Source organism: Cucurbita pepo, chromosome 5, assembly GCF_057944985.1.
Source record: "Cucurbita pepo subsp. pepo isolate OVF chromosome 5, ASM5794498v1, whole genome shotgun sequence".
Classification (NCBI taxonomy): Eukaryota; Viridiplantae; Streptophyta; class Magnoliopsida; order Cucurbitales; family Cucurbitaceae; genus Cucurbita; species Cucurbita pepo.
Genome location: NC_141802.1, coordinates 15,280,642 through 15,304,892, shown reverse-complemented (window position 1 = coordinate 15,304,892; position 24,251 = coordinate 15,280,642). Strand labels below are relative to the sequence as shown.

The 24,251-nt window shown below is 36.7% G+C and overlaps 3 protein-coding genes across 3 annotated transcripts; all 3 read left to right on the top strand.

Annotated features, from left to right (window-relative positions):
• Positions 1 to 108: 108 nt before the first annotated feature.
• Positions 109 to 11,050, top strand: LOC111795237 (small GTPase LIP1). Its single transcript, XM_023677535.2, has 7 exons — positions 109 to 723; positions 2,736 to 2,827; positions 2,913 to 3,054; positions 8,828 to 9,132; positions 9,515 to 9,568; positions 9,672 to 9,802; positions 10,536 to 11,050. Exons 1-7 carry the CDS (start codon positions 633 to 635, stop codon positions 10,729 to 10,731), a joined length of 1,011 nt encoding a protein of 336 aa, XP_023533303.1. The 5' UTR covers positions 109 to 632; the 3' UTR covers positions 10,732 to 11,050.
• Positions 11,051 to 12,952: 1,902 nt separating this feature from the next.
• LOC111795236 (UBP1-associated protein 2A) lies at positions 12,953 to 16,056 on the top strand. Its single transcript, XM_023677534.2, has 2 exons — positions 12,953 to 14,566; positions 15,783 to 16,056. The coding sequence occupies exon 1, from the start codon at positions 13,067 to 13,069 to the stop codon at positions 14,552 to 14,554; it is 1,488 nt and encodes a 495-aa protein (XP_023533302.2). The 5' UTR covers positions 12,953 to 13,066; the 3' UTR covers positions 14,555 to 14,566; positions 15,783 to 16,056.
• A 2,932-nt stretch (positions 16,057 to 18,988) lies between these two features.
• Positions 18,989 to 21,979, top strand: LOC111795235 (uncharacterized). Its single transcript, XM_023677533.2, has 3 exons — positions 18,989 to 19,153; positions 20,339 to 20,602; positions 21,778 to 21,979. Exons 1-3 carry the CDS (start codon positions 19,136 to 19,138, stop codon positions 21,823 to 21,825), a joined length of 330 nt encoding a protein of 109 aa, XP_023533301.2. The 5' UTR covers positions 18,989 to 19,135; the 3' UTR covers positions 21,826 to 21,979.
• Positions 21,980 to 24,251: the final 2,272 nt, after the last annotated feature.

Sequence of the window (24,251 nt, the reverse complement as noted above, 5' to 3'; positions counted from 1 at the left end):
TTTTAACGTCGGAAGATTTATTAATTAGTATGTAACGAAAATAAATAAGAGAAATGGAAAGAAAAAAAGAAAAGAAAAAAAAGAAAAGAAAAGAAAAGAAAAGAAAAGAAAAAAAGGTGTCCCCGATCAAGCGTCGTTTTGTAAACGGACGAACACTCAATACCTTCGTCGGTTTCATTTCATCTCTCTCCTTGCGCGCGCGCGGTGCTTAACGCTCTTCGTCTTCTCAACCTTCTCAAATCTCACTGCACTCTCAACATTTCTTCTCTTTCAGATCTCTCACTCAACAAAATCTCACTTCCAACGCCATCCTCTAGATCCTTAATCCTCGCTTCATTTTTGTTCCTCTCAAAATTTTCAAACCCTTGCTTCTTGTATGATTCAGCAACTAGATCTCTGCTTTCGGGCCTCTTGAAGAAGCCATCTACTCTGTTTGACAGATGTTTGGACATGGGGTTTCCTATTTCAGCTTTGATCTGCATTTAGTTCTCATGTAATATGGATTTCAGATTGAACTCGGAGGTGCATATGCTCAGAAATTGTTCTTCGCGGAGGTTGTGTCAGTTTGACGGCACTTAATTATTGAATTCTTCTTCGGAGGTGAATACGGTTTAGAAGGTCTGGAAGAAAACATGTTCTGGAAGGACCGCGATAGGGATAACAAAGAACTCAATGGCGGTCCTCTCTGTGGGCAGGTTCGAGTGCTTGTGGTTGGTGATTCAGGTTATTTCTTGCATCATTCTAGTCTCTTTGCTTCTGCGTTTTGTGATGGAATGCCTATTATTTTTTTTACTCAAGTTTTTTTTTTTTTTGCTGGTGGCTCCACTGAAACGTTTTGTATAACTGGAGGATACTCTGCTTTTGTTTTCCATATTCACTGTTTAGCTAATCTACTTGGGCAGATAATTATTTCTATAGCTGAGTTCAGAGTTTACGATGTGTAATTGTGAGGCAGTGATTTTGATCCTCTTGATATAGTAACTTGGAATATGGAATTGTCCATGTCCGAATGGGAACTTGATTGGTAAGCACTTTCAAAATTTTCAAAATCAAAGTGGTTTGATGGCATGTGGTTTGGCAAGTGTGTGTTCCTGGACATAAATTCGAAAGACTAATAGCTCACAGTCATTTACTGAATTTTGGACATAAAAATGTTTGCTTCTATGTATACTTCATCACATCAGGAATGTGTGGTAAATAAATCTATTGCCCTATTTTCACTTCAAAATACAATTTATCTTTGAGGGAAGTGCATATACCCTAAGCATATTCATCAGATCTAAGTAAATATATTTGAGATTAAGACTAGTTCTCTAGGGTTTAGGATTACTTTAGTTCATTTTTCTTATAAAAGAGGCTCATATAATTCAACAGTCTCCTGCGAAACCTCAAATTTCAATAAACTTTCATTATCTTATCATTCATTATACTATACTTCTTAATATATAAAATTCTATTACATTTCAGGACTATAGCGTACCTTGTGCTTTATAAACATTGTCTTTGACCTACTTGGAATGAATTTTCTGTTGTACCTTTTCCTTGAAATGGACGATACCTTTTCTTATTTCAAACAGAAACACTTTTCACTAAGGTACAATAAGATATACTGAACTAGTGGAGAATGATGAAGAACAGCCTCTATCCAGCCCAACAATAATGATTTTTACAATTTATTTACATCCCACCCCTGACAAGGAATGCAACTTGAATGAGTTATTACAGGCATAATTATAAAAATGCTTAGAAAAAGAACACCAAGAGTAAGTCTAAGACTTGGTTGATTCCCATATTTCTGCAATCTAAATGTAGCCTTAATTATGTTCTTCAGTAATAATTTCACTTTATGTTTCAGTTTTAGACCACAATGAAGTTTATGTTTACTTTTAGTTGAAAAGAATAGTCTCAGAGCTTTTGCAATTATAAGTTTTTTTTTAAACCTATTTCTGACTTCTGTGCTTTGTTTGTTTTCTTTTCTTGTCACTTACCATGTAACTTCTTACAGTTGTTGTGTACGGGTCTCTTTCTAGAGAACACAGGGATGTTTTGGGGAAGGCGAATAGTTAGGAGGATGAAGTTTAGGATAAATTTAAATTGTTTAGTTGTTATTTTTCTTAAAATGTATAATATAATATGCACATTTGTGTATTTCTTTTGCCTCTTTTTATTCTTCATGAGTAAAATTTTCTGTAAGTTGTGATTTGCACTCAACAAATTTTCTATAGTCCGACTTGTAATTGTAAATGCATTTTATCCCATCAGTAACTTTTTCTTAATAATCTATTATTCCTTCCATGGAATGATCGATGATACCTCAATTTTTATTCATCTCATCCCTAAGAAAGAGAGCATTAGGAAAGTGGAGGATCTTAAACCTATCGGCTTGTAGCCTTTTTGTGATAATTGTTAGAATTTTGGCTAATAGATTCAGGCTTCCAGTATTGTATCAAATTTCAGTGGACTTTTGTTGAAGGGAGAGAAATCCTGGAGATCTTTATTACGAATGAATTCAGAGTTAGCAAGGAGCAGGGTGTTATTTCTAAGATTAATTTCAAGAAGACCTATGACCACATGGATTGGGTCTATTTCTTGTAATTAGTTTATGTTGTAAAATAAAAAAAAAAAAAAATTAAAAATTTATAATCTTTCTATCATTTAGTTCAGTGCTGCTTTATTGAACCTCTAAATTTCCGGCCATATTATACTGGATAAATTGAATTTCAATATTTTTCTAGGTGTGGGGAAAACTTCTCTTGTTCATCTAATTGTAAACGGTTCTTCTATTTCTTGCTCTTCTCAAACAATTGGCTGTACAGTTGGAGTTAAGGTAAGACTTGCCTTCTGTCTCAAGTGGCATCAGTTATTCTTGTAAATTCACTATTTATCAGTTGTTCTATTTACTATTTTGATAGCATATCACTTATGGAAATGCTGGTAGCTCTTCAAGTAGCATAAAAGGTGATGCCGAGAGAGATTTCTTTGTTGAACTTTGGGATGTGTCAGGACACGAGCGCTACAAAGACTGTCGCTCCCTTTTCTATTCTCAGATTAATGGTAAGATCTTGGTACCTGTCAGTTTTCATATTTATTCTTACAAATATCAGTTACAGAAATTTCAACTTGTTCATTTGTCTTATTCTTCAGCATGTTGCATATACAATTTCAAGCACTAACGATTGACAATGTACTGGTACTATTTGGGAGGTTTATCCTCGTTTTTATGGCATATTTCTGAAGTTTCTTAGCCTGATAAGGCATTAGATTAAGGTACATCAAATACCTTTTGTGAAGCAAATTATTTATAAAAAAAAAAAAAAACTTAAACATAAATATATAGGTAGATGTAGATATAATAATAAACATTCATGCAAAGTTTAGAAGCCTCTCCCTTTTATGCTCTTAATCGGGGTATAAAACATGTCTTCTTGTAATAGCTACTACATAAACCTCGCTTAATAAACTGGAGAAATTTTTTGTAATCCTTTTGGATGGGTTTTACCCTTGTACCATTTCATTTTATCAATAAAATTGTTTCTATGAAAAAATAATGATAATAAATAATAATAATAATAAATAAAATAAACATTAATGGAAAGAAATGATTTATAACAAAGAAAAGGATATAGAAAGTTTGGAGAGGAATCTTGGAGAAATAGTATAGAAATCATGATCTGGGGACTTTATGGTAACGTGATACATGGTTGTGATGGGAATATGAAAAAAGGATAAATGTAAGGGTTCTTGTGTTTAGAATTAGGAATTGTCTTATGATTTTTAATTAAAGTGCCTCAAGGTTTCAATGAAAGGCATGTGCTAGAGTTATGCCTAGTGACTAGGCTCACACCTCAAGGTTCCTTTTAAAACACGGACTCCACATGGGTTGCATGTATAAGTACCCAAAAAAAGGTAATTTTTGTTGAACTCGCCCATAAGAGTGTTAACCTTTTTTTATCTTTTTTAAAAGGGCCTTTCTTTAGCTTTATCTCACCATGATGGTGCCCTCTTTGTAAAACAAAAGGCATGCGTGCTAGAGTTGTGCCTAGTGTCACAACCATGCTTATTTATGGCATGTTGCTCGTGCTTGCATGCCCATTCCGAACCCTTTTACCTTGTTTTCGTTGTATGTCTTTCACTTGAGCACAAATGTTTATTTTCTTTGTAATTTCGTTGGCATATCACTCCACACCACTTTTGATGTTTACACCTACCAAAGACAACTTGTCTCAAATTGTACTATAGGGGGATACGACTAGTCGTCAAATCTTCCTACTTGAGTTATATGCTATCAATGTTGTTATTGTCTCATATCTTGCTAGCTTATAATGTTTTCCTTCTGGTATTTCTTTCCAAAACTTTTTCCAACCCCATTTTCCAAGAATGGTGATGGAGGCTAAACCATAGGCCATTTGTGTCACTGAATCGACGATAATTCAAGCTTTAGTTGGCTAACTTACTCGTGGGCAAGAGTGGGTGCTGCACATTCATGTCGCGAGTCTTGAAAGAGTGTGATTGTGTCAGTTGGTATTAAAGCCGAGTTGACTCCTAGAAATGAATTGACAATCATGTCCGCAACTAAGATGTTGGGCAAGTCCCATTTTAGTCGGTTGATCAAGATCAAAGAGCAAATGTGCTATTTGCAATATGTCCCGGACAATGTTCAGTATTTGGAATCTCGCCTAAAGGAGATTGCCAATAAAGTCGACAAGATTGATGTGGTAGCTAGCCCGTTAGATAGGATGTCCATTCAAGAGTTGATGTTAAGGGTTTAGACCGTAGAAGGCAAAGCCACTTGACTTGGTTGCTTTGAGTGTGTGGCTATCTCAATGGGCTCTGTTGCCTACATGGAAGAGCGTATCAAAGACTTAAACATTCCCAAAAAGCAATAGTTCATATGGTCTGAGACCTTTATGAAGACGTAAAGGTTGTCCTTGATGTTGTCAGTGCTGAGGTGGTGGATCTAAGCACCAGACTAAACCTCACTAGTTTAACTAGGTAAAAGTCTTGGAGACCAAGCCTTTCTGTGGGGTCCAAGATCCAAAGGCTCTAGAGAGCTTTATCTTTGACCTTAAATAGTATTCTCGAGCTACTATACCGTGACGGAGGAAACAAAGGTTATGTTTGTGACAATGCATCTAGTTGATAATGCAAAGTTGTGGTTAAAATCCTCGTACATAGATATCCTGGATGGTCGATGTATTGTTGACACTTGGGAGAGATTAAAACAAGGCTTTGCTCAGAGTTGTTTAAGATCCAAAGGCTCTAGAGAGCTTTATCTTTGACCTTAAATAGTATTCTCGAGCTACTATACCGTGACGGAGGAAACAAAGGTTATGTTTGTGACAATGCATCTAGTTGATAATGCAAAGTTGTGGTTAAAATCCTCGTACATAGATATCCTGGATGGTCGATGTATTGTTGACACTTGGGAGAGATTAAAACAAGGCTTTGCTCAGAGTTGTTTCTATGTTGAGATACTAGCAAGACAAAAATCGAGAGAACTGAAACATGCAGGAAATATATGAGACTTCGTTAAACAAATTTTAGGATTGATGTTGGACATACATGATATGTCCGAGAAAGACAGTTTTATGTTTTTTTTCTTGAGGGGTTGAAGCCATGTTTGAGTCAAAACTATATGAACAAAGCGTTCGAGATCTTTCTACTACCTGTGCGACAACAAAACGTTTGTTTGATCTTAGTAACGATCGATTCCAAGACAAAATAGAGTTATTATCAGACAAGACCCTTAATTGAGTTATTGAAGAAAGATTACAAGTTGAGTTGGACTCCAGAATGTCAAGTTTATTTCGAGAACCTGAAGAAAGCCATGATGGAGGGGCTAATACTCGGAATTGTCGACGAACAAGACCCTTTGAAATTGAGATGGATGCATCACATTATGTCTTGGTTGGCATCTTACTTAAAGACGGGCAACCCATTGTATATGTGAGTAGAAAGTTGAATGATGCTGAAAGGAGGCATGCTGTCTCTGAGAAAGAGATGTTGACGGTTGTTGTCAGATTGGGAGACAGTATCTCCTTGGAGTCAAATCTGTAGCCATGACAGACAATAATTCGATATGCCACTTCTAAATAATTGAACTAGTCCAAGTGGGCCTCTAAATAGGCTTGTCGACAGAAGTTTATTGCAAACTTTGATTTTCAATTTGAGCACAAGCCCAATCGGGTGAACTAAGAAATAGATGCTCTTAGTTGAAAAGGTAGACATGCAGCCCTGTGCATTCTTGCTCATTTTAAGTGGTATGATACAATACAACATCAAAGAACATTTGTCCAAAGACTCAGTTGCCCAAGCTATGATCTAACTAGCTAGCCAAAAAGGGAAAAACTCGCTAGTTCTAGACCAAAAATGACTTACTTCTCACTAGAGGCAACCACTTGTATGTTCCTTGCTTGGAGAACCTGAGTAGGCAACAAACTTTGCGTTACTTAAACAAAGGTACTACTGGCCAAATCTTCGGAATGATATTATGCAGTTGCAGGACAAAGTTGAAAGAGCCAAGATTGCAAGATTGTTGTTTCCCTTTCATGGAAAAGTGTATCCCTCTACTTTATCACTCACCTTCTCTAGGTTGGAGAGTTTGAGGCGATTCTTGTGAATGCGGATAGATTTTCAATGTACTTCACGTTTATCTTGACCTCTATGTCGTGTTTGGCTGAGATGACAAGCCAATTATTTTTAAAGAATGCTGTCAAGTTGTGGGGCGTACCTGTTAGTATAATCAATGACCAAGATGGAAGATTCCTTGGAACTTTCAAGACATAATTGTATAGGCTATTGGGATCAAATTTGAATGTTTCCTCAATTTACTTCCATCGAACTGATTGGCAATCCAAAAGGGTTAACAATCTGCTCAAAGAATACTTGCATCAATTTGCTCAAAGAATACTTACATCACTTCATCAATGCTCGATAGAAGAATAGAGTCCAAATGTTTGATATTGTTCAGTTTAGCTTCAACTACCAAAGAAGTTCTCTGACAGGAAAGACATCCTTTGAGATCGTGTGTGGTAGACAACCACTCATGCCTAATGTCATCGATCACTCTTGTGCTGGAAAGAGTCTCGAACCCCACAACTTCATCGAAGAGTCGAGACAAACCTTAGAGGTAGTTCATGCTTACCTAGAGAAAACATCTTGATGGATGAAAAATGGGCTGATCAGGACTGCAGGCCACTAGAATTCTATGCTGGAGACAAAGTTTTAACCAAGTTGAAATCAAAACAATTTCGATTCCTAGGAAATATGGATCAACGTCATGTGAGAAAATATGGAGGACCAATCAAAGTTATTAGATGGTCGGAAAGACATCATATGAAATTCAATTGTCTTCATGGATGAAAATTCTCCTTCACATTCATGTAAGTAACTTGAAAGCCTACCATCCCTATCTAGACAGCATAGGGTGCAGCGAGGTGACATGACCTCCTATTGCAATGAAGAATATTGTTGAAGAGATCCTAGCTTAGAAGACACAACGGCTCAACCAGTCGAAAAGAGTTGTGCAAGAGTTCCTTGTATGATGGAAGGGACTCCCTATAATCTGAGAACGTGTTGAAGACTTGATATTCCCATTGTTGAGTTCAAGCATAGCCAGTTGACAAGGACGTCAACCAACTAAATGTGAGAAAATGTCACAATCATGCTTGTCCAGGGTGTGTTGCCTGTGACCGCATACTCATTTCCAACTTTTTTTACCTTGCTTTCAATGTATGTTTTTCATTCTAGCATAGTTATTTATTTTCCTTATAATTTCGTTAACATATGACTCATCACCACTTTTGGTGGTTACACCCGCCAAAGGCAATTTGCTTTAGATATACTATAGAGGGATACGACTAGTCGTTAAATCTTTCTACCTGGGTTATATGCTATCATTGTTATTGTCCCTTATTGATTGCTAGCTTATGATATTTGCTTTCTCAAATTGTTTTCTAAAATGTTCTTTAAACCTTGTTTTCCAAGAAAGGGGTGAAAGCTAAACCGTAAGCCATTTGTGTCCTTGGCTCACTTGCGATCTAATTACTCGAGGGCAAGAGTAAATGCCACATGATCGCGTTGCAAGTCTCGAAAGAGGGCAATTGTGACTCCTTGCACTTAGGTGTGCACCTCAAGTCTTTTAAAACACTGCTTGGATTGCAAGTATTAGAAGTACTCAAAAGAAGGTAATTTTTATTGAGCTCATCCAATGGTGTCCTCTATGTAAAAGGGTCCTGGACGTCCTGGATGTCTTTCTAACACTTTCTGCCTTGCTGGAATTTTGTGAACTTCTTGCTTCATCAGCCATAGTTGGCAGGTGGGGCTCTGACCTTCAACATCAACTACCTTCTATGATCTATCCTCAATTTTAGGAGGCCACCCTATCAAAAGAGAAGAATGTCTTGTTCGTCAATTATTGAGAGCTTTCTCTTTTGGATTTTATGGCTCGAGAGAAACATTTGAGTCTTCAGCAAATTTCAAGAAAAGGTCATTTGGGTTATATCACTTTGAAGCTACCATCTTACTTGAATAGAATCTCTTTGTTGTGTGGCCTTACTTGAATAGGACCTTTTCAATCTAGGTTGTATATTGACCTTGAGTTCAAGGAAATCACTTTGTAGCACTTTCACGGTGGAAATTTTATGTCCCTTCTAATACTTAATAGTTTAATCTCTCTTATTGACATTTGAAAAGGTTTTTTTTTGTAACTTAGCTTGGGGATTGGCTTGTCTCCCTCCTTTTTTTTTCTTGGTAATTTCACTTCCTTAAATTTCTTCGTTTTCCTAAAGTTTAATTTGTATCCCCTTTTCTTTTATTTTGTATACAGGTGTCATTTTTGTTCATGATCTTTCCCAGAGAAGAACAAAATCAAGCCTACAGAAGTGGGCAGTAGAGATTGCAACAGTTGGGACATTTTCGGCTCCCTTAGGATCTGGAGGCCCTGGTGGCCTTCCTGTTCCTTTTATTGTTATTGGTAACAAAGCGGATATTGCTGCTAAAGAGGGTACAAGAGGAAGTAGTGGCAATCTAGTTGATGCTGCTCGCCAGTGGGTTGAGAAGCAGGGTCTACTTCCCTTCAGTGAGGAAATTCCATTAACTGAAAGTTTCCCTGGCGGTGGAGGACTTATTGCTGTAAGAATTATTGTTTCTTCCTCATATTTCTCAAACTTTATCTTAATTGATTACTAGTATGTTTTTAAGATTGTAGATTGTGGGTAATAGCTTTGAATTCTTTTATTGATAACATGGTTCCATTTCATTCACGTGTTCTATACTTCCCTATTTTCCCAACTTATCTGTTGAAGAGTTTGGGATTATTTGGTAGATAATTTCGTCTGTTATAATAATGATCCAACTTCTGTGAGCTTGGTTAACTTAACTGACTAGTGAATGTCCTAGTAAAAATAGCACCCAATTCCTTCTGATTGTATGCAAAATATGGAACTCTGAAGCTGCGAACAGTACATTACTATTTCAATTTTCATTAGTCTTGTGGTGGATGTTCTTGACACAGGCTGCCAAAGAGGCTAGATATGACAAGGAAGCTGTGACCAAATTTTTCCGCATGGTCAGCTTTTCTATTACTATTATCTTGTTTACTGCTCTTCTTTTACCTGTAAATTATAGCTCCTTTCTCCCGATAATCCAATGTGTTGATTTTCTTTTTCCAGCTCATCCGGAGAAGATATTTCTCAGATAGTTTACCAGAAGCAAACACTTGGTCCATGTCTTCAGTTCCAAAATCTGTACAGCGTCTAGATGATGGTATCAGTGATGAAGACCAGTCCTACAGTCGTGCTAGGTACTTTTTTCAGAAAAATGCTTCTTTTTTTTATATTAGAGGCCGTTTATCTAATAGCAAGATAATTCCAATACTATTTGTTAGCAAGATTCTTGTCTGGTTTATCCATTTATTTTTTTCTGTATATGTTACAATAACCTTGCTGAGTTTTTTTTTGTTTTTTTATTTTTTAATCATATACGTTTGTTCTCAACACCACAAACCTTGGGTGAGAATTTTTTTTCGACCAGTTCTGTACGTTTAGTGGCTGCATGAGATATGTGTGCCTTTAATTAGAAGAGAGTAACTCGAGGTGTATGAGACAATGAAAAGAATTTTTGGTTTTGCAACCATCTCCATAGATAAAATGATTACGTCTGATTGATTGGATATACATTAGCTTGTTTTTCAGACCTCAACTGTTGAACAAAAGGACAATTTTTATAGGTTGTAGAAGGACGTAGTTTCTAATTTGAGAGGGTGGATTAACCCACCGTAAGGCATTCTCAAACATACTTGAATATTTAGTATGAAACCAGTCAGCCTTGAGTTCCAACTTTGTTTCTATTTGTGAATCTTATTTAATTATGATATAGTTAGTTTACCAAAATGGCTGAAAGAAGAGCGTATGCAAATTCTTCTGTGTGATCGAACTGCTGGAATGCTTGTGGGATTCCATAAGATCTCTTCCTTTATGTGCATTACATTGACTCTGGGTCGTAGCTTATTGTACTGATGTTCAAACTAATTGCAGTTTAACCAATGAAACGTACAAGTACAACACACTTCCTCCGCTCCCGGCACAGCGCAATCTTACTCCACCGCCAACACTTTATCCCCAGCAGCCATTTTCGGCTTCTGAAAACTACAACCTTCCAAAATTTGCTCTTTCAGCCTCCCAGGAGACAAACAGTTCTACCCGATCAAAGCGCTCAGATATTAACGTATGATCGGTCAAATGACGAGGTTGGACATTAGCAGTGGCTGTGGCATGCTATAAATATACCTTTATGAGTTGTCTGCACTTTGGTTGATATAAAATTAGTTCATTAATTCTTTCATGGCTTCAGGGTTCCGTCTCTGTAACTGGTGCTTTGATTCATTGTATGTTTAATGATATGCTATAAAACAACTACGGCCCATTCTTCCCGATCAACTGTTTGTTTCCTTGCATCACAAAATTGCTTTTTATTATGGTTTAGACACACGAGTATGTATAGGATAAATACATTTGTTGAAGGTTCAGATACATTTTTATTCGGTGCTCAACTTTCAAAATCGTTTTCTTTTGTTCCTTGCGCTATTTTGTGTTCTCAAGTTATGTTTAGAACAAGCAAGGGAATGAAATCGTTCTTTCACAAACCATCGTGTGTTGAGAGGCAGGAGAAATACCACCAATAGGTGATGCGAGGAATGGAGGAGTGCTGAGTTTAATAATTATTGATCAAAGCTTACTTTAATGAGGAAGGGTGGTGATAAACGAGTAACAATATCGGGAAGGTGGTAGCGTAGGGGTGGATTTTCGTAGAGCTTAACAGGTATGTATCGAGCCTGCCTAATGGGTTGATCCACACAAGCGTGAACCATATGTTGATAAGTGCTATACATCCTGTCCTACCTGGAAAAAAAAATGTAGAGCTTAAGTAATCCGCACGAAAAGTAGGTCACATAATGAAGCATATTGCTTATGATTGCATTTTTTGACTCCAACGGTAGAGTCACTTACTAAGTACTTTTAAATACTCAAATCACATTTTACATTCTTCCAAGTGAAAACAAGGACCCAACGTACCGATGAAAACTTGTGGGGTGTTGTATTTTTTTTTTTCAACTATTTTATTTTTATAATGTTACTCTTAAAAGTGAAGTTAAAGTTAGTTTATGAACATTTAATTCCATGACAAATTGTTTAGGTAATAAATGGATTAAGGCCTCAAAACTTAGATATTGTTTAGGTAATAAATGGATCTAAGGCCTCAAAACTTAGATCTTCATAATAGAATTACGCTCATGGATGTGCCTTACTATTAGGTTTTAGAGTGTGATACCTTAGTTGCATCTATGGACATAATCAAAAGACAAAAAGGTGATATAAACCAAGACATCAATCATGCAAGATAAACATCAGATTACATTTATATAGTAGCTAATTATCGTCATTAAAGCTTTTATTTACTCTGTGCGGCATAATCAGCCGACCTCAGTTGGAATAGTTGTTGCAATTGGTTCCCAATGCTTCCGCTACGTAGATGAAGAGTTCATTTTCTTCAAGATTATGAGACTCTGGATGTGGTAGAAGACTTAAGCTATGAGAAAAAGCCGTTGGAAGTTTTGGCTCGTAAGGTAAAGACTCTACCCACCAAAAACATTGCATTGTCAAGGTGTGGTGGAGAAACCAACCAATAGAAGAGGCTACATGCGAACGAGAGGACGAGATAAAAGAGAAGTATCGAGAGCTGTTTCTGAGTACAGAGACTTTCCGTTTAATCAAATTCCATTCTAGAAGATGTAGATGATTAAGATGATCTTAAGATTACAAACCTCGTGAACTACAAAATTTCCAAAAGCCAATTTTAATCATGTACTTAGAGAGTTAAAGTTGGAGAAATTTTATGTTGGTATTCTCCCGGGAATTTTTCTAGGAAGCACGTGAGTGAGAATGCTAGAATAACTTATGTTAGTTTGTGGGGACAGTCTTCACTTTTAGAAGTGAGGAGCAAGTAAAGTGACCATATCTAGAAGATCTAGGGGACTGCCGATGTCATAAGATGTCAAATGCGAATTCAGAATCTTGGACATGAGTCCTTAGAAATGGTATCAAAGTGATACTTCTTTTAGTATCTTCTAGTAAGATGTGGGGTTCGAGAATGAAGCAAGGTGAAAACTAGTGGGCACGTGACACTCAAGGAAATGAGAGGTATATAAATAAACTAAGATCATATCTGAATGAGAGTGATCTTAATGACAGGATAACTAAGAAAGACTAACATATTTTTCTTAGAGCGATTATAGGTTGGATGGAAACTTTCATAAGATGTATACCCGTGAGGACAAAACATGCGAGAATGACGATATTATCCCTTATCTCAAAGAAAGAATTGGGCTTGGGCTTGGGCCTAATTTCTAGAGGCCCAAAGTTGGTAATATCTCAATATCTGATCTCAAGACCTAATCCTCTTATCATCTACATTGGTGCCGCATCCTACCCGCTTGCTTTGTTTCTCTGTTCTCTGCAAAACCCTAGACCCCCTCAAACCTCCTCCTCGGTGTTTCTTCTACTCCTCCATGGCTAGAAAGCGAAAGCTCGACTCCTCCAAATCCTCCGAGCCTGCCGAGCCTCCCAAAAAGCTCCAACAGCAAGCTCAAGCTGAACTCGACGAGAACAAGCCCCAAGATGAACCCGTTAAGGACGTCGTTCATGAGGATCTAGCGGAATACGAAGTGGTCGAGGAAGAAGATGATGGCGATCAAGATGAAAACGAGGAGGATGATGATGACGAGGAGGAGGAGGAGGAGGAGGAAGATGAAGGCGATGAGACTACTGTCGATAACCACCATCAGACCCCTATTGTTTCATCCTCCTCAGCTGCTGCTACAACTACTGCTACTGCTGCTGCTGCTGACGACGACGATGAGCCCATTCAAAAGCTCTTGGAGCCTTTCAGCAAGGACCAGCTTATAAATCTGCTGCGTGAAGCGGCTGAGAAGCACGCGGATGTGGATGGAAGAATTCGAATGGTTGCTGATGCGGACCCATCCCACCGCAAGATTTTTGTTCACGGGCTCGGATGGGATACCAATACGGAAACTTTGAACAACGTGTTTAAGCAATATGGGGAGATTGAGGACTCCAAAGCTGTGTGTGATAAGGTCTCTGGGAAGTCCAAGGGTTACGGTTTCATCCTCTTCAAGAAGCGTAGTGGGGCTCGAAAAGCACTGAAGGAACCCCAGAAGAAGATTGGCAATAGGATGACTGCCTGTCAGTTGGCTTCGGTTGGGCCTGTTCCATCGTCGAGTGCGGCGGTAGTAACCCCTCAAGCACCACCTGCTTCGGAATATACTCAGAGGAAGATTTATGTGAGCAATGTTGGAGCTGATGTAGACCCCCAGAAGTTGCTAACTTTCTTTTCCCAGTTCGGTGAAGTTGATGAAGGACCATTGGGGCTTGACAAGGTGACAGGCAAGCCTAAAGGTTTCTGTCTATTTGTGTACAAGACGATAGAAAGTGCTAAGAGGGCTTTGGAGGAGCCCCACAAGAACTTTGAGGGTCATATGTTGCATTGCCAGAGGGCCATCGACGGTCCCAAGCCAGGGAAGTCTCAGCACCAGCATCATGTACAAAATGCTCCGTTTCAGAGGAATAAGAATCCGAATTATGCAGGTGGGGCGGCATCTGGATCAGGGCACCTGATGGCACCTGCAGGGCCTGGTGTTGGTTACAACCAAGGACCTCCTCAAGCATTGAACCCAGCTCTTGGCCAGGCCCTGACTGCTTTGCTGGCGAGTCAGGGTGCTGGGTTAGGACTAACTAATTTGTTAGGGACGCTCGGATCTGCTGCAGGGCTGAATCCAGCTGTGCAAGGCGGCGGACCTGGAGTACAAAGTGGGTATGGTAGTCAAGCAAATATAAGTCCTGGTGTAATTGGATATGGAAGTCAAAGCGGTGTGCAGGGTGGATATCCAAACCAACAGATGGGACAGGGTGGAACCGTAAGGGGAGGGCAGCATGGAGTTGGACAGTATGGTGGTCCTGGCGGTTATATGGGGCACTAGTGCCTCGATTCGGTACTGTTTCACTCTCTTTGTACTCAATTTTTTGTTTTATATAATATTTACTGCATTGACTTTTCTACTAACAAATCTTTAAATAATGGAGCTGTGAAGGATATTTATAGAATGATAAGACCTTAAATTAAACAAAAAGTAGTTATTCATAGAGAAAAAGATTGGTTCGTTAAAATACTAAAGTTGATGACAGGACTTTATGGTGTTAACAATGTGGCATCTGTTTTCCTTGGTTGTATGTAGGCTGATTTCATTAAGTAATATTTTCACCTGAATTCATAGACGTAAGGTAGTAGCTATGGGATTTTTGTGATAAGCTAATTGTATGTATTTTAGTTCTGTAGCATTTTTTTTAATTGCATTTTGATTTTATCAACGTGTTTTTATGTGGTTATTTTAGGTTTGTATGTGTTGCATATTAGTTCTGGTAGTATCATTCTGTTGCATTTTAGTTCTTGGAATTGATCCAAAACCTAAGTTGATTAATGATTTTTCTAACTGTTTGATGCTAGTATAATAGGATGATGTAATTGATCTCTTACTTTTTGGCGTTGAAAGCTTTCTAGAGTTGCACTGTTTTATATGCAAGTACTATTTAACTACGATCCATTATTTAGCAGCATTTAGAGTCCTTTTCCAAGCTTTCCATACAGGATTGTAATAGAATGCTTTAAATTCGTTTGTAAAATTGTAGGGAGAAGCTTTTGCTTCTTTCAATTCAAAGCTTCAAATGTTAAAGTTAATGCTTTCTTCTTCTTTTTCTTCAGTTCCTTCTGTGTCTTTTCCTCCATTTTCTTTGAGAACTAACATTTTGGTCACATTAGCATGCTATAAACCAATTCATTTCTCATGTTTTAGTACTATACTCCGCCCCCCCCCCCCCCCCCCCCCCCCCATTTTCATGTGTTGCCACAATTTGTTTTGCTTCACAAATGTCGACTCAAGTTCTTTTATAGTCAGTAATACTTTTGTTTCTCTACTAAATGCTTTTCTGAAATTAAATTCTCTCTTTGACATCTGATAAATACTTTATCTTTATTTCTGATAGTTTTGACTCACTTCACATAACTAAAGGAAATTTTCTAATGTCAAAGACCTCTTTCTTCTCCACGTGATATCCTGAATTTAAATAGCTATATTAAACAATTTGAAAAGGATGTTCTAAAAAATTTGTTTTCTGAAATTATTTTTTCATGCCTTCTTATTCATTGTGCAGATCTCACTCATATGTGCGTCAGTATTTTTGTACTGATCAGGTGATTCTCTGAAGTTTAAGGAGCTGATGCAAATGACGTTTTCGACCCTGTTCATTTAAGCTCCATTTTAAATCTGTAGTTTTTGATCTATTCAAGATTTGTTTTAAATATTTGGATCAGTTTTAGTACTTTCAAGTAAAATTGTGTAAACTCTAGCTCAATGGTTGACAAAAAATATTTCAAACTCTTTTGTTCCAATAGTTTTAATAGATCTTGCCCAAGACAGTTAAGTTATGGTTAATTCTCTTTCATTGATTTTGGTAACTATTATTCCAACTAAAATTCTATACTTTGCAAGAGTTTAATACCCGATTACTATTTAGATTTCTTATCTTATTGTTCGAAATTGGTTATCTTGGTTCATAGCTAATTTTTTTATGCTTTGGGGAGCTGTAAAACATGGGTTGTTTTAGTCTGTGTTTTTCTTTACGATATTGAAATCCAGATCTGAGATCTGCATCTCCAAATTGTTTTCATGTTTAGTTCATCTTTATTCCCTTCACATATGTTACTTCCTTTTTGGAAGCAAGGAGCTATTGTTATTGTACTGAAGAGGTTTCTGATTTTAAATGTTTGTTAGACTGTTCTTTGATCCACAAATGTCAATTTTCATTTAGCTTTTTATATTTTCCTTACTACTGAGCTAGCTGAGGTCTGGAGCTGATATTGTTCATGCTATGGAGTGTGCATATGGTAGTTAACGTTAATCAGGTTGCTCGGTTGGAATTAAGAACTACTATTTTGCAGGTTGTCTCCACTGTAAGGTAAATTCTTGTATTTTGCTTAGTTAAGCCTGGAATTCATTTTGCAGTGCTAAGGGCCGAGGAATTGGAACAATTTGACCTGAAAAAACATTTATTGTGTACTTATTATACTTTGTATAGGATGCTTGTGAGGGATTATATGTTAACTTCATTGTAAGTTTTTCTTTCTACTGAATTTGAGAATTGGCTTTTGGTGGTCACCCTGACATAGATTGTTTATCTAATGAGTTTGTTGAGTTCAATATTTTCTTTATAACCTATAACCTATGATTATCTTGGAATAGAATGTAATTGTAGGTAGTTCAGTATCTTGTTGGCTTGCAGTTTGTAAAAGCTACTCGTGAAATAAGGTCGTTTTTGTGAAGGAATAATGGTTTGCATGACTAATTTGTTTCCATTTCCCTTTTGTATTGATCTGGTTATATTGACCCTTTCAGAACTCACAATTTTCATGTTACATCATCTAGGATCTTGTTTCCATTTCCCTTTTGTATTATTCTACAACCTTTTATATTGATCTGTTATATTGACCCCTTTTGCATTTCTGATTCAATCACTGTTTTAGAATTGAGGATTGCTTTGAGTTGTAGATATTTCAAGAGCATGGTTATATTGCATATCAGCTTAAACCTCATTCGAGTCACTTTTGACGTTCAAATGCATTCGTCGTTGCTAACATATTTCTGGTGTCTTGGATCTGACTGTTTCAGCATTTGCTGGTGAATAGATATTCCTTTTTTGAAGTTCACGTCTCATGGGTGTAGGAATAGAACAAGTCAAGAACTGACATTCACCTGAATTGGCTTATTATACAGTGGAGACGTGTTGTTGTACTAGAACTGGGTAGAGTGTCATGATGTAAGTAGTGGAGGTTTCTCCAGCTTCAGATTCTTAGTTCTTTTCCTTCATAATATTTAGATTGATCCTAACCCTTAAATTGAGAGTTACTTTGTGAATGATGGCTTAGAAGGTTTTGGAATGAACCTATTTTTGGTACCATTTCTATTCCATTTAAAAGATGTTTTTTGAAAAATTCTTAGGTTACCACTGGAATTATTGGGTGTTAGGACACTTTATGTGATCTTAATATGCCACTTAAGTCTATCCTATGTTCATTATACACATGCGTGATTCCCTTAACCAACTACTTCGTTATCTTAAACATGATTTTTTACTAGATCATGGGTGATTCTACTCGTCTCCGAAGAGCACATATAAATCATAGCCAGTTCTAAAATGTCATCCGAGCTTTCGGCAACTGAGTTGAGTTCACGATTAGGGTTAGTGGGTGAACTCTTAAAACTCCTAATTATCCTTGTATAATAGTATTGAGCATCTCATAGATGAATTTATCATCCTAAGGTACAGACTATAGTGGCTTAAAGATGGATATATAGTTATGTTTTCATTTTCATTCAGTTTAGAGTTCGTTTTACCTTCAGAAAAACCAAGCATCTTAACAACATGCATTCAAACATACTGCAAGCATAACTTAACCTAAAGTCATGAGGTGCAATCTCTTTTGGATAATTTTCTGAGTCCTTAAAATACTAATTGTTTAAACTTCTCAAATCAATCCGAAATTAAAAGAAAAGGTGAGCCTCAAAGTGCGTTAAAAAATGGTCAAACCAATCAAAATGAGTGTGTCCAGTCAAACCGAGTTAGATCGAATCCACTTCGACCGATCGTCCCTTATCTCGAGACAGTGGGTCTTCTTCCGTTCGCACTTACCCGTTCTGTTTCGCCCATTGAATTCTTGCAATAGCAACTTGACACACTCTCTATTGTCCAATCTTCTAATATTCTTCAAGTTAAAGGCAATTTTATAAGAATTATAGAAAATTATAGAGGGAGGAAGATATGAGCATAATAAATTAAAAAAAAAATACTAATGAATCATACCTTCTAGTCCTACTTTGATATCTCTCCATAGAGCGTCTTCCTCTAGAATTATTAAGCAAAGTTGAAGAATTTGGGCAAAACTGTTAAGAAAGGATGATACATATGGTTGAATCTACACGCAAACTAAACTCATCGTGGTTCCCCCACCAAAACTCTTCCAAGGTCCTCAAGCACGAGGTTAGACCAACCTAAGCCAAAACGCTCTAAGGAAGAGATGAGTGTTTCCCCCCTTTGGCATAATTCCCTCCTCCCCGAGCGTTTCCTCTCTTATTATACATTATGACCTTAAGAATTGTACCACTTGGTCGCGATATACCTATTTCATTTTGTGTTCTATATTATTTTATTTACTATGAATTCACCTGATTTATTTATTTATTTTTTAAAATTTTAAAATACCAAACATACATATAATAGTTTTTCATTGTTTGTGGTTAACATTTCGTTGAAATTAAATATTGGTCATCTGTCTCAAATGTACGGAACGTAGGTCCATACAGCTTTCGGTGTGTTTTTCAGTTCATTACTCTCTCAGTTTTCATTTTAGATTACCGCTCTCTCTCTCTCTCTCTCTCTCTCTCTCTCTCTCTCTCGGTTGTTTTCTTCAATCATACAAACAAATTCCCCAAGGTTTTGAGATCAATCTCATGGAGGATCGCAAAGAGGTAATTCTTGAACTCATGCTTATGATTTCACTCATTTTTGGTTTCTCTGTTGCGCGAAAAGATTGTGGAAGTGAACGACGATGATGTTGATCTCTTCTCCTTCTTCTTGAGTGTGCAGATTAAGAAAATCTTAGAGGATTTGATGAATTCAGTTTATGAGTAGAAGGATTTTATTGTCACTTAATTGCACAGTTCACTCCGCTCTTAGTTATTTAGAACACATTGGAGACTCTTTATATAGTCATTTTGATGCACTTTCTTGGAAACGAAACAGAGCGTATTCCTTGATTTTGTACCATACGAAAACATCGGCTTCCATAGAATGGTTGAGCTCTTGGTAAAGTTTATTGTGTTCTCTGTTTTTAATTCAAATTTCTGAGACTCGATATTGAATATTACCTTTTCCCCAAATGCATTATTGAAGCTCTGCAGTTTCTGCTGCTTCCGATTTCTCTACTTCAAATTTCAATTACTTTCTCCTCCAGCGAAATTCGTGTGCCTTTCGTGCTCAGAATCTTTCCTCTGTGAACTTTCCCCTTCCGTTTCTCCATGATTTGTTTGATTCATTTCTGATGTTACTCCGCTCTCACACATCAAAATCGACGAATTCTGGAGTCCATCTAAGACTTGAATAATTAGTTATTGAAAGCAATTTCAGTATGTTTAATGGATAGGAAGGAGTTTCTGGATAAAAAACATGAAATAAAAGCTTGTTTGCCTGAGCTTTTGATCCTAAGAACTGCTCGATTTTGGCGCAGAGAAGAGAGAAAGTGGGGCAAGTCGAAGCAATAGTCCGTCCAATCACATGAAATCAAACTGATAACAAACTAGTGGGTTACATTATTGATAGTGGGCCTGTACCGAAACGCGTAAACATATCACTAACTAGTTACCTCCATACTTCACTATTGTGTCAGAATTTAACCTTAAAACTCTAGTCTTATTAAATTGAGCTATGAAATTGAATATCCCCTTAATGTAAAATTTTCTACAAGTTAAAGAACACCATTTATAAGTAGATTTATGGCGTGTTGGAAATCCCTTTATTGAGGTTAGATTTGGCATTGTTTTGGCTGTTTGGTTCTGGATTGTCTTGTAGCAAAGTGCAATAGTTTTGATATTATGAATTTGATATTGGATGGTTGTTGTTAGGTATGATTTTGAGTGGTTTAAATTTGGATGCAGAAAGTGGCTCCATGGCTGAGTGTTCCACAATTTGGAGATTGGGAGCAAAAGAGAGAGGTGCCTGATTATTCGGTTGATTTCTCAAAAATAAGGGAAAATAGGAAACAGCACAAAAGGGATTTGTCAAGGGCAAGCATTGGCAATGAGGAGCAACTGATGGCCTCATCAGCCACTTCCACCACCACCACCACCACCACAAACGCATCTCATTTTCATGCTCATGAGAATCATCAATTGAATCATTCAAACACCAACTCCCCAACGGTAAGATTCCTTCGCTCATTACTTGCTTTTTTTCCCCTTCTTTTGCAGCTTTCTACTTTAAGCATCTCCTTTTTCCTCGTGATAGCGCATACTCCGCCCCCCTCAATAATTTATTCAATATGCTATTGTTAGAAAAAATAAAGCTCAATCCCTAATGTCACTTGATCTAAAAGCCTTTTTTTTCTTTTTTCTTTTTTCTTTTTTTAATAAAGATTACCACCCTGCCCAAGGCTTAGTAGCTGTTAAATTACCATTAAATGAATTTAAAAAATAATTTCTTTTAAAAGTCAACTGAGATGGAAAATAGAACCTAGCTTTTTGATTAAGTAGTTGTGCTATAATTAAGTTAGTTTAATTGTAGTAGATTAACTGTGGGTGTGGGTTTATTAGTTGTTTAATTGTGTGTAGTATAATATTTAATATTAATATAATTTATTGTTTCATTGTAATTACTAACCAGTTCACAATTATATTAAGTTAAAATATCAAGAACTCCTTTTAAAAACAATTTGTTAATCAGCTAATAATAAAACAGATTAAAATTATTTCATTAGAAAATTTAATAGAAATCTTTTTTTAATAATCATAGTTAATCACACAATTAATTGAAACAGTTGGTAACATCTTGTTCAAACAATGTTAAATCATGAAGTCTCGAACCTCCTCCATCTTGGCAAAACCCCCTAGTTGGTTGGTACAGTATGATGTAGTACTCATGATAGGTTGACATAAAGTTAGGAAATGTTCGACTAATGAGTGAAGAGGAAGTTGAGCCCCATAGTGTTCATGTTAGGAATCTCAAACCACGAAGGTAGGATATTGTCCACTTTGAGCATAAGCTCTCATGACTTTGATTTGAGCTTCTCTAAAAGGCCTTGTACCAATGGGGATGTATTCCTTACTTATAAATCAATGACAATTTCCTAAATTAGCCAACGTGGGACTCCCCTCCCAACAATCCTCAACATTGTGGAGCGATTTTGCATCCTTTTCTAATTGCAATTTTGTATTTCTACCTTTACATTTATTATACAACTTGTGGATACTGATAGTTGAATACATAGAATGCATGTGATTTGGTTTGCAGACAACATATGGTTGAACTGTTTGTGTCAAAGCATGATCACAAACTTTATTCTGTCTTACAACTTTTGTTTTATGGTGTTTCCTATCAGACAAGGAAGAGCATACTAAGCTACTTCAACTGTTGTGTGAAAGCATGACCACAAGCTCGAAGTTCACCAATCTTGACTAATGCTGTGTTGGTTTCTCTCAGGTTTTTTTGTTTTCACATTTGGTTTGTGAGTTACTATATGAACAAGGAACTCCTTTAATTGAAGCTAGATAGATATATAATTCTTCTTTTGTATTTCTTTATTTCTTGCTCCTAACCTACTTTTCACTGAAAAAAAAAAAAAGGAGAAAAAAATAAGAAAATGTTGAACCTTTTCTTGTGGGTATGTAATATGCATTCTTAATAGAATGTAATTACAAATATATTAATTTTTTTTGCAATGAATTGCATAGGAATATAATATTTATTTAGAAAAGAAACTGTTAATTAATTTGATGATGTTTTTATTTTCTAATTTCTTATTAGTAGACATTGATTTATATCATCTAATTAAAATGTGAGATACTCATGGTGATGATTTATTTAGTATGATGCTCTAGCCTTTTAGTTTTAGATAGAAACTAAGTAAAATCATAATACAATGATGATAATAATAAAAAAACAACTCCCAACTTGATACAGTGGTCTCTCGGTAGCCGCATAGCTTTGATACACCCCATTATCGGTCTCTTAGTTCCGGATTGTTAAAAATGAGGCTTTGATATCACGTTAAGAATTAGAAATAGGTGGGATCGGAGGTATTTTCATTAATGTTCACAATAATTAAATAGAATACAAGTACTACTAACTCTAAAAATAGGAGAAAATATATTATACTATCTAATGTTTTAAGTTTGTTTGAGATTCAATTTTATCTACCAACAGATATTCTCAATTTTATCTAATGTTTTAAGTTTGGACTCCTACCATAACTCTATATAGTCTTGCAGCATAAACAATGCACATGACTTTTGATCGTCTGAGAAATTAGTGAACCTGAACACTGTTTCTATTGAGGTTAATCACATATGTACTACTGTTGGATCCAACGCGGTCCCATTAAAGGTACAAGGGTCATATCTTTTGAAGTCTCACACGTTTCTTGCCTCACTGATTGATGAAGAAACGTTAGAGCAGTTGTATGATCACACATTAGAGCAGTTGTATGATCACGTGCGACATGAGGCTTCACTGGCAGTGGAGGTGGCACTACTTCATCAAGTCGATTTACTGATCTCTCGCGGATGAGACTTCTTCTACCCCTGGCAGGGGGTCGTCCTTTACGCCCTCTTCCTCGACTTCTAGGTGATATAATCTATATTCAACACATAACATACTAAGTCTATATCTTAACATATATTATATACCCCTCATTTCAACATACAAACATAACAAACATAGCATGCTAAACTTTGCATTATTCTAATCGATCAACAACATACATCATCTAACAAAACCAGTTATTATCTTTAAAATGCATACCTTACATTAATGGTATGTTTGTTGATGGATCATGAAAGTATGCTAGACCAAGATCGTAGATCGGTCTACATAATCTAAAAACCTAGGGATAAAATCCTAATTTTCTAGATCGAAGACGCACTGGAAGAACATGTCGATACATGACATAGCAAATCGTTTTCGGTCACTTTACAATAACTGACTCAAGAAATGGGGACGCGTCGACGGGTCTTGTGACGATGATCTGTACGCTCTGAGTGCGTGGAGTTTTCTCTCTTTGTCGGGAGTGTGTATGCTGCAAAGTATTGAGTGGGAGAATATAGAAAAATGCTCAATTATGGGTGTGAGGTTGGGTGAGTTTTCATGATTTTCCCGGTAGCAGTTCCGCATAGTGAAGTGTAAGCTCAACTTGCCTTTCTATTTGAACCTCAAGATACCTTTCATCGAAGCCACCTTCAAGAACACTTTGCCACCTACCTTAAATTTCAAGTTCCTACCCTCACATTGACATAACTCTTATATCTACTTCGAGTTGCACGCATCCTTGCTATGATCTTTTGCATCATTAGCTTATACTAAATCTGGTCCTAGCAATTTTCGTTCACCTACCTCGTCCTAACACAATGGAGACCTACACCATTTTTCATATAAAACTTCGAACCGTGCTATTTCGATAGTAGCTTGAAAATTATTGTTGTAGGTGATACTGTATACTCTTTCAATGTCTTGGGTTGATCTGCGATAAAATTCATAGCTATATTCTCCCATTTTCATTTCGGCATGCTTAGGAATTGCAATAGTCCTGTCGTTCTTTGTTTTGATGCTTTCACTTGCCTGTATACAAGACATTTACTTACAAACTCTGCTATGTCCTCCTTCATGTTGCGCTACCAAAAATACGGTTTAAGATCCTAGTACATTTGTGCTACCTGGATGCATGGAGAACAAGGAGTTATAGGTCTCCGTTAGTATCTCTTGTTTCGGTTTTTCAACCGCTGACACACACAATCACCATTGACATAATCCTTGACCAATTCTAGCCACCTTCGTTATCTCATGTTCAACTCTTTATTG

Bases quoted from the DNA above. Each gene is read 5' to 3' on its own strand.
- LOC111795237 (XM_023677535.2), top strand. From the start codon at position 633: ATGTTCTGGAAGGACCGCGATAGGGATAACAAAGAACTCAATGGCGGT. The intron at 724-2,735 runs GTTATTTCTTGC...ATATTTTTCTAG, and splicing joins GCTTGTGGTTGGTGATTCAG to GTGTGGGGAAAACTTCTCTT. The intron at 9,803-10,535 runs GTACTTTTTTCA...AACTAATTGCAG, and splicing joins CAGTCCTACAGTCGTGCTAG to TTTAACCAATGAAACGTACA.
- LOC111795236 (XM_023677534.2), top strand. From the start codon at position 13,067: ATGGCTAGAAAGCGAAAGCTCGACTCCTCCAAATCCTCCGAGCCTGCC.
- LOC111795235 (XM_023677533.2), top strand. The intron at 20,603-21,777 runs GTAAGATTCCTT...GTTTCCTATCAG, and splicing joins CAAACACCAACTCCCCAACG to ACAAGGAAGAGCATACTAAG.